At 37.9% G+C, this 16,533-nt stretch overlaps 1 protein-coding gene across 1 annotated transcript in view; it reads left to right on the plus strand.

Moving 5' to 3' along the window:
- LOC145452599 (putative oxidoreductase TM_0325) overlaps positions 1-16,533 on the plus strand; it is a 33,134-nt gene that overhangs the window by 12,743 nt on the left and 3,858 nt on the right. Inside the window, exon 3 of the mRNA XM_080330792.1 lies at positions 51-185. Coding sequence (XP_080186918.1) covers positions 51-185 — 135 coding nt within the window. The remainder of the gene's footprint in view (positions 1-50; positions 186-16,533) is intronic.

Consider the following 16,533-nt stretch of genomic DNA (forward strand, 5'->3'; position numbering starts at 1 on the left):
ACAGTGTGCATTCCACTTAACACATTGCACCATTGTCATGCCACCTATAGGTTCACGAATTCATAGGAGATCTTGCGGAGTTTGATAACCTGGAATTGCTGATAAACGAAACAGTAGCGAAGTATGGCGACATTGACGTTCTTATCAACAACGCAGGAGTTGGTGATTTTAAACCAATAGATCAGGTGATTATAAACTATAATCAATTCAATACAGCAGGTAATGTCTGATTTTATCAGATTATGGGACATCTCTAGTCTCTACTCTTGATGTCAAGCTAACTCATAGTTAACAAATTTGTAAGACCCTCATTTTTCATTTGGCGATTGTAAAGCCACTGCCGAACATATGTAAAGCTTGTGAAATGCGTGTGAACATATAGTGACGACTCGTGTATAGTCGTGTTTCAATATCAATTATTATTAATCCTCGATATTGTTTGAGTAATCATCACTTGAGTGCAGAGGTGGTCATGACCAAGTTACTTTTCAGAATATTCAAGCAGGTTTTGCTTACTTGCGTAACTTACTCAAGTGATTATGTTTGTAGACTACTTCCGCTGCTATCTTATATTGCGGCAAACAATAAATAATAGCACAACAAATTTCCAGTAAATGTATTAAAATCAGTTTTTTTAGTTACGGTACACTAACTTTTATGATTTCGAAAAAGTGTCGTCCTTTTCCGATTTCAAAATATGGTAACCCGAATATTGCCAAATTTATTCCACTCGAAGTTTTCCGACTGACTCCATCAGGAGCGAACGTCAGTAAATGCGGTCAATCAAATTCGAAATATGGAAAGAATTTTGTCGTTGTGACGTAATGATGACAAGTACACAGATTCGCGAACGGCAGATAACAACGAACGATTACGTTTACGGTATAACAGAGACAAATTCGGCTGTAAAATAGCCGAATGACAACGCAACACCAATGGAATATTCCCAGGGTATACAGATGTTCCTTCCGACGGAAGAGTATCGGCTTTTGCAGATTTATAATGGTAGATTCGAGGACCGTTAAATGAAAAAGGAACGACCACGGGCAACTATGGAAAACTGATTATGATATGATTACCATTATGTTTTGCACACTCAGGGTCTTTCAAAAGGTGCTGTCCGTTGGCAGAATTACTTGCTGGTATTTGATATAATCAAGCATGGTAACTAGCGACCGTGATGGTGAAGAAGAAGATATGTCATCGTCCTGCGATGTTCCCAGTTTGACGTGGAACATGTTGACGAATTCTTGCGACCCACATACCAACTGTCGCATCGGCACGTATATTGGTAAATTGTTATGTTACTCTGATCAATCGCAGGTAGGACATCCTTTCGCGTCGCGGGTAGTAAAGATTTCGTAGTAAATATGAGACGAAATGCTTCGAGTGGAATAATTTAGGCATTATGAACGCATTGTTTGCTGCAATATTGAAGTTCTGTACTTCTAAAAGCCTATCTGAACAGTTTTTCGGAAAAACGACTTCCTACAGTTTGGATTTAGAAAAGTAGAAAGTAGTTTTAGGATATGTGTGTAACACCTGGGAAAATTTCAAAATATTGGAATAGTTACTGTATCAAGGTAATTGAATACTTTTTTGAAGATTCTACCTATTTCTAGAGTCCTTACCTAATTAGTCATTCTGGACTTGTCGCGAAGATAAATCTTACAATTTCGAAAGTTTCCCGTTCAAATTTAATGCTAAAAGGCTGCGACCCCACGATCAAACATACTCTGTAACATAACAATATATACTAGGGATGGTGTGAACCTCTGAAAGGTTCAGGTTCGTGTGAACGCGAACCATTTTGAAAGGTTCTGTGTGAATTGCTAACACCAACCCTACATTTCAGTGAAGTGATAGCCTACATGTACAGTTGTACACGATAGTAGTTATATAGATCGCTCGCGAATCGTAATGGGTTCTTATGGGCCCGCTCGACCGGTGCCTCGAAAACTCGTGTTGAACCGGTGACCCTTTTGACCCCCCCTTCCGCTCGACCGGTGCCTGGGTTGGTATAGGCATCTCTCGACCGGTAACCCTTTTCGGTATAGGGATCGCTCGACCGGTGCCTCGAAACTCGTGTTGAACCGGTAACCCTTTTCGGTATATGCATCGCTCAACCGGTGCTAGTATAGCCATCTCTCGACCGGTAACCCTTTTCGGTATATGAATCGCTCAACCGGTGCTAGTATAGCCATCTCTCGACCGGTAACCCTTTTCGGTATATGAATCGCTCAACCGGTGTCGCGGTGGTAATTCATACTTTCGGGTATATGCATCTCTCGACCGGTGTTGAATATGTATCAAGTAAATAGTCATGTGAATGAATCTTTGTTAATGTGTATATCGTGAAAACTCGCGGTCGTGACTCGCCTTTTTTGCTATAGGCGATCGCCATTGTTTCTTATGGGTGCGGTCGCATGTCGCCCTTTCGGTATAGACATCTCTCGCACGTCGTACTTTCGGGTATAGGCATCACTAAACAGGAAATTCACTAATCCGCAGTGCATTGTGCGATTTTGAAAACCAGATGTTGGCGGTTGTATTTTGGACCTGTGTGACCCACTAAATACGTCCGTTTTGGAAATTCGGAGCGCGCACTATCGTATCGATTATTCCACTAATCCAGTCGGTGCTATTACATTCGGCAGTATTCAGTATTCAGCAGCGACACGAAAAGCGAGCAACAAATAACCGCGCTCGTAAATTAACACTTCAAAAAGTGTAAAATAGATTGCAAATCCCGCGATCACTAACAAGATAATGTCTCGAACATAACCATTTTTTAGTGACTTGGTGTTAAAGACATACCGATCGCTCACAAGGTAATATTTCCACAATAAGTTTGTCACAGAGCCGGCGCAGACGGTGATTCGTAAACCAACAATTTGACACTTTCTGGTGGTCGCTATATGTTTTGACACTTCGAACAGTGGCTGACTTTAGTTGCGCGATAAGAATTATGATAATATTCAATCAATGTATCAATTTGCCAACTCGAAATGAAACTTACTACACAGCTCAAGTTGATTCGTATCTGAATGTGTTAATTCGGTACAATTCTAATTATTTCGAGAAATCTTTTCGCGATCTTTTGATTCGACCGTAACCCGAATATTACTGACGCCGACTTTCAGCCACATTGAATTATTCGCACATTCCGCGCCGCTGTTTACACAACTATAACTCTACAAGAATCAAGAATCACAAGTATGTGCATTATACAGTTATTGTCTTTATCAACATGAAATCAAACTCTTAACAAAAACACGCATCTTATCACTCGTCAACTCTATCATGAAAATCCTCGAGTCCTTATCATCAAAAATGTTATAGCGCGGCGTCGGAATCCATTCGTGGGGTGTACTAAAGGTAAATCCAAATAATCCAGAATGAAATATTTGAACTTTGACATTGTGTGAATTGAAATATGTTTGACAAACATGACTACCAACTTTCACCCAGTCACATTTCGAGATTATACGCACATTGATTTGAAACAAGTAATGAAACATTACAACTCTATTCGCGACCTGTCTTTACGTTTGTCAAAGAGAGTTTCAGAAATATTATCACTATGACATCTCAACATTTTAACATCTTGCCACCAACAAAAGAGTAAAATACAAAAAACCTTGTCAAGTCAATCCGTTTGTAACTCACCGAACCAAAGCAAAAAGTGTCCACACGAAAAGTAGACAAGACTACGCAAGTAATCACTACAACCCACAAACATATCAAGTTCGGTTTTAGGTATATACTAGGGATGGTGTGAACGTGAGGTTCACGTTCGCGTTCTGTGTGTGAACCTCAGAAATTTAGAGGTTCACGTTCACAAACGAACCTTGGTAGGTTCTGGACTGTGAACCTTTTTCATAGATTACCATATTTCACGTCATTATAACATATTTCCTTGAAATTCTTTGTATTTCAACTTCGCACCATTCTATGCATGGCGCTGGCAGCATAAAAATAAACATCACCAAGTGGGCATGCACCCGCCAATCGCAAATATTTTACTTGCTTTGTTACAAAAGTTTCTTCGAAATATCCAGCTTTCCGTTTGAGAATATTTAGTGACTCTCTGATGTGAGTTTGACCCGCAATCACACAACATCAAGAGCGAAATACACTATATGTGGCATGTATAGGTAGTTGGCGTATGATGCTTATTCAACCAATCAATGAAATTGATGTCGTTGTCTAATGTAAAAATCTAGCAGGCGTATCGGGTCAATCTTGATTTCATCTGTTTATTATATCATACAAAAAATCCGTGCAATTTGGGTGTTGGCTACTGCTGTATAAATTTTTAATGGGGTAATATTGGTAGCAAGTACAGAAACCCGTTTTACACTTCGCTCAATATCAAGCAACAGCAATACTCAGACGTCGAATACATTGTACGGTCTGGTCTGGACCGTCGAGGCGTATATATATCCTTGCAAGTCCTCGTCGAAATTGTTGGTAAAGTGACGAAAGATATTGGTTTTATGGGACTATGCTATCATTTGATTGCCCCAGTTGATACATTTGGAGTCGTTTAAAACGTCAATATGTACTTCAGCATTGAGACATTATATGGTCAATAATATAAGCTATCACTTCACTGAAATGTAGGGCTGGAATCAGTAATATAACGTCACGTGACGTCATGAGGTTCACGTTCGTGTTCACACAGAACCTTTCAAAAAGGTTCGCGTTCACACGAACCTGAACCTTTCAGAGGTTCACACCATCCCTAGTATATACCACCAACTCGTCTTTTTTGTTCAACTGTAAAAGTCGTTACTATACCGCAAGACCAAGAAATTACTATGCGGTATATTTTGTAAGACAAAAGTAATTACTTCTCGGTGTCGGCGACTTGAGGTTAACATAATATATTTGAGTATACGACATTTGAAAGTATGACCATCGTAGTTTCTTACAATCGAACGCAGGTGTTATATCGAAAATTATCGTGATGTAAACATAACTATTGTCACATCGATTTAACATATGAGATTTTGTAATGGTCTATCATGACTTGATTATTAAATTATTCGCGTTAATTAGACCCGGCGTTGTGGTAAAGGTTATTAGGACAGCAACAAACTTTTCAGTACCGTTGTTATTAACATATTGAGTTGTAAAACTATGCGTGTCTGAAATGTTCTTGAATGGAAAATTATTCCACCTTGGTACATATCACCCTGCGTATCGCGGATATCAGAAAATATTTTACAAATGTAATTGGCTCCACTAACCAAGACTAAAGATGAAACATCAATTTCCTTTGTTAAACAATAACCGGTACAATACTTTATCATCGTAATCAGCAGTGAGAATTGAAACACTTTCGCACATTATCCGGCGTCAAGATATCACACTAGGTCAAGGGTCGGCAACCTACGGCCCGCGGGCCGGGTCCGGCCCGCCATGCGAAATCGTCCGGCCCGCGACCTATTAATTAGTTATCACAAGAATACGGCCCGCCGTTTCATAATAAGTTTCCATCTGCAGTGCAGCACTGCATGAAAAAAATGCGGCACTGCTACGACATAATAGTAGCCTACATCGTACTAGTCTATTGTTACACCATAAAACGAAGGTGGTTGAAGTAGGAGATGGAGATAGACTAGACTGGATCAGTGCTTATCAATCGGGTGTATCTCGCAACCGAAGGTGTTCCATACTTTTTTTTAAAGGGTTTACCACTCTAACGGGGTGTGACAATAAGGGTGTTCTTCCTTTGCTTCAAAAACGCTATGAACATCTCAGACGCAATGAAGGAATCTGAAACTGTTCAATTATAGATAACTAGCCTCCGTGTGTTAGTTAGCTTATCTATAGTTTAATTCTCCTGAAGGCATTGTGTGCCAAGACAAAAAACCTGAATAGTGTTTTGGCCACAATGGTGAAAACTGTTAATATGATTTTTGTCTCAATAACTGAATCAGTTACGCCAGATATTACTAGAAGCAGAGAATCAATATGGCGATGACATGCAGGCCTATATCTGTCATGTTCGCTCATTGAGTCGAGCAGCTATGCTTACACGAGTGTATTAACTGAGAAATGAAATAGAAACTTTCCTCGAAAATACAAATATCGCCGACTCATAATCTTGTAATCGAAAATGGGTATCTCGTCTTGCTTTCCTGGTACATCTGAACAAATTGAATTTGCAACTTCAGGGGGAAAACAACTAAATACATGAGATGTTGAGGCCCATTCAAAACAAATCTGTGACTCTGGAAATGTCAACAGTACCAAGAAAATTATTCTCACTTTCCTATACCGGAGGAGAGAAAACCTAGTACCAACACTACATTTGTAACTGTGATACGAAATTTAACTACTGAATATTCACCCGCTTTTCCGACATTCCTTCTCTACAAAATGAATTCTGGCAATTCAGTACTCTGTTTAATGCGGACGCCAATACCATTGCCTGAAAATTTCAAATAGGCCTTTCTGCAGAAAGTGAAGTGCGATGCAGTTGAATTGAATGACAAATTTCATACAAAGAGCATATCGCTCCATGACTTTGTCAAATAGTACGTTCTTGAAATTGGTCTTTATCCCAGCTTGACCAGCAATGCAAAAGAAATTGCATCAAATTTTGGAAGCTCGTACGCATGTGAACAATAGTTGCGAACAATGAAATTCACGAAGAGCAAGCTAAGATCACGTATTTCTGACGTCCGTTTTGAATAGGGTCTGATTTTTGTTTCGTCTGACTTGTTACCAGAAGTTGAAAACCTTTCACAGAGCAAGCTGCGTCAATTGTCACAATTATTCTGTGTTGTTAAAGTGTAAATACATGTGTCTTCTGATTGGTATGATTGAGATTGCAGCAATGTAGGATAATATACCGAAGTGAGCGTAAAATATAGTACTAAGAAAAATTCCGGCCCGCCAAACAGTTGTACACCCGAAATTTGGCCCGCGACTAGCAAAAGGTTGCCGACCCCTGCACTAGGTGAATTGACATACCGCCGCTTGATTAATACCTAATCCATTCGCACCATTTCACATACTTTGATCATTACAAAAGTAAATTGGAATATGTTTGCTAGATGCATTCAATTCAGTTACAAATGTCTGGTACACAACAATCGTAATATCGAGGAAGTACTTGCTACACTGTAATTCACTTAACGTGTTTTGTATTGTTGTTCATTTGTAGTATTGATTGTTTTTGAACCCCCAAATAATAATTCCCGACATGAAACCAAACCGCCGAAAGTCGTTACCAGCACAACGAAACAATTTGTACGATGTTTGCCAAATGTATCCTATAGTTAGGTGTACTAGAATTATTTGTCTAACACATACACCGACAATGCAACCGAACATTTTTCCGTTATCATTCGCTAAAGTAAATGTCATCACAATACTCATCAAGCTGTCATCCGTAAATCAAGATTACATCCAACTTGTAACTGTATCGTTTAACTACTGGGTTGCATCAGTTTGCTATTTTTGTCATTTAGTGACTGCTGAACATACCAAACGATACACATTCACTTACGAAATACTGTGTTGATCGTAATTTCCATCATCGTGATAATCAAAGTACATTTGTTTCGAATTCATAACAACCGACTACTTTTCTATGACATGATAAATTTTTGACAAGTTATGCTTAGAATATTGGTGCATACCGCGAAAAATAATATACCACTCATATTGATAGTGTTACTCCATTCATCGGTATTTTTTCCGTTGTCGATTTTCAAACGAGTAAAATTTATTACTTGAGTTGTTCTGCTTACTATATTTAAATGTAAACTCGCCCGTCTTTCAACAACAAACAATGATAAAAAAAAGTATGCAATCAAACACAACAAGTTTTACTGTAGGACACTAATTATTATCCCAAATAACTCATTTCTTACCGAAGACATATGAAAGATATTCATGGTACACGAAAATATTCGATATTCCATGCTACGAACATACGCAATGATTGGTGACGCTTTCACACTATTTCGATTTAGTGTATCAAAAACAACAACAACAATTTCCACTCTCTTGACTTATGAAAACAACAGACGAACCTTCATTCAATATTTTGTTTTTGTCAACTAGTTACTTTTTCATGAGACCCCCACAACTCTTACAAAAGTACGAAAGATATTTACATCACACAAAGTAATCAACTTTACTCGATATTCTCACATTACCAAACTAAAGAATGGTTGGTTTGACTCTACAAACTGTTTCGATACCTCACGAACTTTATTGTCTGAATGGTTGTTCATGTATCTTAATAATCAAGTAGTTCAACACAGAACTAGTATACTAACAGAAACACCAGAGTTGTATACACAAAAGTTTGTATGTGTACAGTATGTGAATACCATGTGTAAGTCCAGCCCAATTGTGGTATCCATACGAGTTTGGTTAACACAAATTTATTACAACGGAGTCACGTAAACTTTCGTGAAAGAAAAGCATACTCACTCCTAGAGGGTTATGTCAATGCCACAGCAGTTCCCCAACAACAAAGTACATAGGCCTATGTTTTCTAGTCACGGTCCTTACATCTTTCACATAGATCAATCTACTTTGCTAACGAAAAGTGCTGAGTCATCACATGATCGCTCTCACAACAAAACAGCTAGTAGATATTATCATTCAAAATATTCCTAACCCTTTACACACCAGTAACAAATCATACAACGAATATGTTTTGTGGGTCGAATTGTTGTTCAGTGTCAAGTCTACCTGTTGAAACGTACATTAAAACAACACAGTCACAATCAAATTAAAACCACGAATCTATTTTCATTTCCTCGCAAACTGTCACATACAGAAAAATAAATTTAATTTCCCAAAACATACTTGTAACCAATCGCTTTCATTAAACACACAACACCATAATAGTATTTACTTTCTACAACATAGACATTCCGGTTTAGTCAAGAAATAATTTTAATAATCAAAATCATCGACTTCTGTTTACGGTGTTAGTGTGTGCATGTCATACATGTGGGCCCGTATTAAAATGGACACGACACGGCTGACTGTAAGGAGATAGAAGTCTATCGCATAGATTTACATGTGGTCTTCGCTACGGTTTCAAAAAACGAATCATCTATTTTACATTGATCTAGACCGAGCAAGTTAGTTAATGGCCATGATTGTGTTTGTCATATGCGAATGATAGGGTTACTGTCAAATCTACATACAACAATCTTCTGACGATCATAATAGCAATTTCATTTTCCGCCCCTTCATAATTGTACAACTCGGTAACTACGTTTAACAAGACCAATCACACTACCAGCGTTGAACACAAGATACCTACCCAAGTAAAAATATCATTCTGGTTTGGACAACTGACGTTTACCTGTGTAAAATTATCATTTTCACTTGGAGGTCCACCGTTACCTAACTAAAATACCATTGTCCTTTGGAGATTTATCGTTTACCCAGTGTAACAATCCCCTTTTCACTTGGAAATATATTTTTGGCCTGGATAACAAACCCCTTTTCACTTGGAAATCTATTTTTTCTCTTGGTAACAAACCTTTTTCACTTGGAAATATATTTTTTCTCTGGGTAACAAACCTTTTTCACTTGGAAATATATTTTTTCTCTGGGTAACAAACCTTTTTCACTTGGAAATATATTTTTTCTCTGGGTAACAAACCTTTTTCACTTGGGAATATATTTTTTCCCTGAGCAACAAACCATTTTCACTTGGTGGGTCGTCGTTTACCTTAGTAAAAATATCATTTTCCTTTGGAGATCCGGCGTTTACCAGTGTAACAATACATTTTCTCTTGGTCATCTAGCTTTTCCTAGAGTAACAAAACCATTTTCATTTTGAAATCTGACAAACACACCTGACAATTTGGTATTTGTTGTATTGACGATAGTTTGAAATAGATTACAACGAATAGTGACGGAAATATACACGGACTACCGGTTTCAGAGTGTACCTCCATCAGTCGTATCACATCAATATCATCGGTTAACCACATACAATATACTCTTGTACACAGAAATGCATGTTTCGGAAAATTGGACAATAGGCTTCGATAGTTCTGTGATGTCCGGGTTCGTGCTTTGGATTTTCCAGAGTCAAAATGTCTGAATAAAACACCTCCTCGACGATGGTTGGTATGTGGATAACGGTGTTCGGAAAACGGTTGGATTTATGTCACCCATCGCGATAACAACTCCAGGTCGAGTTTTCCCCCCCGCATGTTTACTATATTGTGTCTTTATTGGTCAATGTATGTCTCGACATTCAGTTTGAAATCGGAAACCCTGATAAAGTATGTAACCGGATCCGGATATCAATTCTGAATCGATAAACCAATGAACAATATTCAAAGTAAACATGTTACACCCTGTGTTTCCACGAAAAAATACCATCCAGACATACGTCGCGCTTGTTTACCCACAACAGTATACGCGTAAATGGAGGTGTGTGACATTGCATGCAATGTGTTGGTATACAAACATCGGGGAGTAAGCCTTCGATCCCCACATTATCATAGCCGGTAGTTTTGATATAGATCGAATGTCATCAAGCACACCCGATAACAATGTCATACCAATAAGCCACATTACAATGACTCTGAGTCCGCGGTATTACATCGATATCTCGACCTCGTTCACTGATTTATTCGATGGCTTTATCGCGTTGTAACATTACAAGATAGTCATGACCCTATCTGCAGACGGTCCACCCAGACCAATTGGATACATCGGTCAATATTCATCGTGTTGTCGACACCGAAGTTTTCTGCTGGGACTACAGCGTTTGATCTAGGTGAACTATCGAAGTACGGTGCTCGAAATGATTGTGATCAGTCTTTCAGTCACGATGAATGTATGTCGCTACTCCCACATAACGACTCCAGATAAATATCGTGAACAGTGATTCTGCAAATCTCGGTCTGATATTGTGATCCAGTAAGGTGTGTTTCAGTGGAATGAAGACTGCAATCGTATACCACAATAAAACACTACCTCGTGATTTCACACGCAATCATAAAACACACCATCGTAAGGGTTTGTCCAGTTCGTCCGGTAACATTACAAAAAACGGTCGTCACCACGCGAGATCGGGGTTGGTCTCGTCATATCGGAGCATTTTGAAACTGTCATCACCACAAGGCTATTGACGTCGATTCAGTTGGGCATACCGAAGAACATGTCAATCCGTTTTACAAAGTACCGTTTTTCAAGTCCCTGCACCATAGTGTTACGACACAGACAAGACGCGACGGTGGAAATAATAAAACACGGAAGGCACACCTTGGTGTTATTTGACATGGATTTTACACCAGATGAACCTCACATTCGAGCGATACATTGGAATGGGGCTTGTATTGTTGACGTCAAAGGAAAAGAAATGTATCGATTTATCGGATTTGTACATATCCAACAAAAATCTGGGTATATGATTGTGCACGGTTCGCATATTTGACTCTGAACGCTCTATTGCTATATGCTGTATAGTTCACTTTCACCGTCGTGCGAATAACCCATGTTACGGTTCCATGTTTGTGTGTCTGTATGTCATGCTTCAGATTGACTCAGAGTCATTGTAATGTGGCTTATTGGTATGACATTGTTATCGGGTGTGCTTGATGACATTCGATCTATATCAAAACTACCGGCTATGATAATGTCTGGGGATCGAAGGCTTACTCCCCGATGTTTGTATACCAACACATTGCATGCAATGTCACACACCTCCATTTACGCGTATACTGTTGTGGGTAAACAAGCGCGACGTATGTCTGGATGGCATTTTTTCGTGGAAACACAGGGTGTAACATGTTTACTTTGAATATTGTTCATTGGTTTATCGATTCAGAATTGATATCCGGATCCGGTTACATACTTTATCAGGGTTTCCGATTTCAAACTGAATGTCGAGACATACATTGACCAATAAAGACACAATATAGTAAACATGCGGGGGGGAAAACTCGACCTGGAGTTGTTATCGCGATGGGTGACATAAATCCAACCGTTTTCCGAACACCGTTATCCACATACCAACCATCGTCGAGGAGGTGTTTTATTCAGACATTTTGACTCTGGAAAATCCAAAGCACGAACCCGGACATCACAGAACTATCGAAGCCTATTGTCCAATTTTCCGAAACATGCATTTCTGTGTACAAGAGTATATTGTATGTGGTTAACCGATGATATTGATGTGATACGACTGATGGAGGTATACTCTGAAACCGGTAGTCCGTGTATATTTCCGTCACTATTCGTTGTAATCTATTTCAAACTATCGTCAATACAACAAATACCAAATTGTCAGGTGTGTTTGTCAGATTTCAAAATGAAAATGGTTTTGTTACTCTAGGAAAAGCTAGATGACCAAGAGAAAATGTATTGTTACACTGGTAAACGCCGGATCTCCAAAGGAAAATGATATTTTTACTAAGGTAAACGACGACCCACCAAGTGAAAATGGTTTGTTGCTCAGGGAAAAAATATATTCCCAAGTGAAAAAGGTTTGTTACCCAGAGAAAAAATATATTTCCAAGTGAAAAAGGTTTGTTACCCAGAGAAAAAATATATTTCCAAGTGAAAAAGGTTTGTTACCAAGAGAAAAAATAGATTTCCAAGTGAAAAGGGGTTTGTTATCCAGGCCAAAAATATATTTCCAAGTGAAAAGGGGATTGTTACACTGGGTAAACGATAAATCTCCAAAGGACAATGGTATTTTAGTTAGGTAACGGTGGACCTCCAAGTGAAAATGATAATTTTACACAGGTAAACGTCAGTTGTCCAAACCAGAATGATATTTTTACTTGGGTAGGTATCTTGTGTTCAACGCTGGTAGTGTGATTGGTCTTGTTAAACGTAGTTACCGAGTTGTACAATTATGAAGGGGCGGAAAATGAAATTGCTATTATGATCGTCAGAAGATTGTTGTATGTAGATTTGACAGTAACCCTATCATTCGCATATGACAAACACAATCATGGCCATTAACTAACTTGCTCGGTCTAGATCAATGTAAAATAGATGATTCGTTTTTTGAAACCGTAGCGAAGACCACATGTAAATCTATGCGATAGACTTCTATCTCCTTACAGTCAGCCGTGTCGTGTCCATTTTAATACGGGCCCACATGTATGACATGCACACACTAACACCGTAAACAGAAGTCGATGATTTTGATTATTAAAATTATTTCTTGACTAAACCGGAATGTCTATGTTGTAGAAAGTAAATACTATTATGGTGTTGTGTGTTTAATGAAAGCGATTGGTTACAAGTATGTTTTGGGAAATTAAATTTATTTTTCTGTATGTGACAGTTTGCGAGGAAATGAAAATAGATTCGTGGTTTTAATTTGATTGTGACTGTGTTGTTTTAATGTACGTTTCAACAGGTAGACTTGACACTGAACAACAATTCGACCCACAAAACATATTCGTTGTATGATTTGTTACTGGTGTGTAAAGGGTTAGGAATATTTTGAATGATAATATCTACTAGCTGTTTTGTTGTGAGAGCGATCATGTGATGACTCAGCACTTTTCGTTAGCAAAGTAGATTGATCTATGTGAAAGATGTAAGGACCGTGACTAGAAAACATAGGCCTATGTACTTTGTTGTTGGGGAACTGCTGTGGCATTGACATAACCCTCTAGGAGTGAGTATGCTTTTCTTTCACGAAAGTTTACGTGACTCCGTTGTAATAAATTTGTGTTAACTAAACTCGGATGGATACCACAATTAGGCTGGACTTACACATGGTATTCACATACTGTACACATACAAACTTTTGTGTATACAACTCTGGTGTTTCTGTTAGTATACTAGTTCTGTGTTGAACTACTTGATTATTAAGATACATGAACAACCATTCAGACAATAAAGTTCGTGAGGTATCGAAACAGTTTGTAGAGTCAAACCAACCATTCTTTAGTTTGGTAATGTGAGAATATCGAGTAAAGTTGATTACTTTGTGTGATGTAAATATCTTTCGTACTTTTGTAAGAGTTGTGGGGGTCTCATGAAAAAGTAACTAGTTGACAAAAACAAAATATTGAATGAAGGTTCGTCTGTTGTTTTCATAAGTCAAGAGAGTGGAAATTGTTGTTGTTGTTTTTGATACACTAAATCGAAATAGTGTGAAAGCGTCACCAATCATTGCGTATGTTCGTAGCATGGAATATCGAATATTTTCGTGTACCATGAATATCTTTCATATGTCTTCGGTAAGAAATGAGTTATTTGGGATAATAATTAGTGTCCTACAGTAAAACTTGTTGTGTTTGATTGCATACTTTTTTTTATCATTGTTTGTTGTTGAAAGACGGGCGAGTTTACATTTAAATATAGTAAGCAGAACAACTCAAGTAATAAATTTTACTCGTTTGAAAATCGACAACGGAAAAAATACCGATGAATGGAGTAACACTATCAATATGAGTGGTATATTATTTTTCGCGGTATGCACCAATATTCTAAGCATAACTTGTCAAAAATTTATCATGTCATAGAAAAGTAGTCGGTTGTTATGAATTCGAAACAAATGTACTTTGATTATCACGATGATGGAAATTACGATCAACACAGTATTTCGTAAGTGAATGTGTATCGTTTGGTATGTTCAGCAGTCACTAAATGACAAAAATAGCAAACTGATGCAACCCAGTAGTTAAACGATACAGTTACAAGTTGGATGTAATCTTGATTTACGGATGACAGCTTGATGAGTATTGTGATGACATTTACTTTAGCGAATGATAACGGGAAAATGTTCGGTTGCATTGTCGGTGTATGTGTTAGACAAATAATTCTAGTACACCTAACTATAGGATACATTTGGCAAACATCGTACAAATTGTTTCGTTGTGCTGGTAACGACTTTCGGCGGTTTGGTTTCATGTCGGGAATTATTATTTGGGGGTTCAAAAACAATCAATACTACAAATGAACAACAATACAAAACACGTTAAGTGAATTACAGTGTAGCAAGTACTTCCTCGATATTACGATTGTTGTGTACCAGACATTTGTAACTGAATTGAATGCATCTAGCAAACATATTCCAATTTACTTTTGTAATGATCAAAGTATGTGAAATGGTGCGAATGGATTAGGTATTAATCAAGCGGCGGTATGTCAATTCACCTAGTGTGATATCTTGACGCCGGATAATGTGCGAAAGTGTTTCAATTCTCACTGCTGATTACGATGATAAAGTATTGTACCGGTTATTGTTTAACAAAGGAAATTGTTGTTTCATCTTTAGTCTTGGTTAGTGGAGCCAATTACATTTGTAAAATATTTTCTGATATCCGCGATACGCAGGGTGATATGTACCAAGGTGGAATAATTTTCCATTCAAGAACATTTCAGACACGCATAGTTTTACAACTCAATATGTTAATAACAACGGTACTGAAAAGTTTGTTGCTGTCCTAATAACCTTTACCACAACGCCGGGTCTAATTAACGCGAATAATTTAATAATCAAGTCATGATAGACCATTACAAAATCTCATATGTTAAATCGATGTGACAATCCTTATGTTTACATCACGATAATTTTCGATATAACACCTGCGTTCGATTGTAAGAAACTACGATGGTCATACTTTCAAATGTCGTATACTCAAATATATTATGTTAACGTCAAGTCGCCGACACCGAGAAGTAATTACTTTTGTCTTACAAAATATACCGCATAGTAATTTCTTGGTCTTGCGGTATAGTAACGACTTTTACAGTTGAACAAAAAGACGAGTTGGTGGTATATACCTAAAACCGAACTTGATATGTTTGTGGGTTGTAGTGATTACTTGCGTAGTCTTGTCTACTTTTCGTGTGGACACTTTTTGCTTTGGTTCGGTGAGTTACAAACGGATTGACTTGACAAGGTTTTTTGTATTTTACTCTTTTGTTGGTGGCAAGATGTTAAAATGTTGAGATGTCATAGTGATAATATTTCTGAAACTCTCTTTGACAAACGTAAAGACAGGTCGCGAATAGAGTTGTAATGTTTCATTACTTGTTTCAAATCAATGTGCGTATAATCTCGAAATGTGACTGTGTGAAAGTTGGTAGTCATGTTTGTCAAACATATTTCAATTCACACAATGTCAAAGTCCAAATATTTCATTCTGGATTATTTGGATTTACCTTTAGTACATCCCACGAATGGATTCCGACGTCGCGCTATAACATTTTTGATGATAAGGACTCGATGATTTTCATGATAGAGTTGACGAGTGATAAGATGCGTGTTTTTGTTAAGAGTTTGATTTCATGTTGATAAAGACAATAACTGTATAATGCACATACTTGTGATTCTTGATTCTTGTAGAGTTATAGTTGTGAAAACAGCGGCGCTGGTGTGCGAATAATTCAATGTGGCTGGAAGTCGGCGTCAGTAATATTCGGGTTACGGTCGAATCAAAAGATCGCGAAAAGATTTCTCGAAATAATTAGAATTGTACCGAATTAACACATTCAGATACGAATCAACTTGAGCTGTGTAGTAAGTTTCATTTCGAGTTGGCAAATTGATAC

This window comes from Botryllus schlosseri, chromosome 12 (assembly GCF_051294905.1).
Source record: "Botryllus schlosseri isolate E-star chromosome 12, Bs_hap1, whole genome shotgun sequence".
Lineage (NCBI taxonomy): Eukaryota > Metazoa > Chordata > Ascidiacea > Stolidobranchia > Styelidae > Botryllus > Botryllus schlosseri.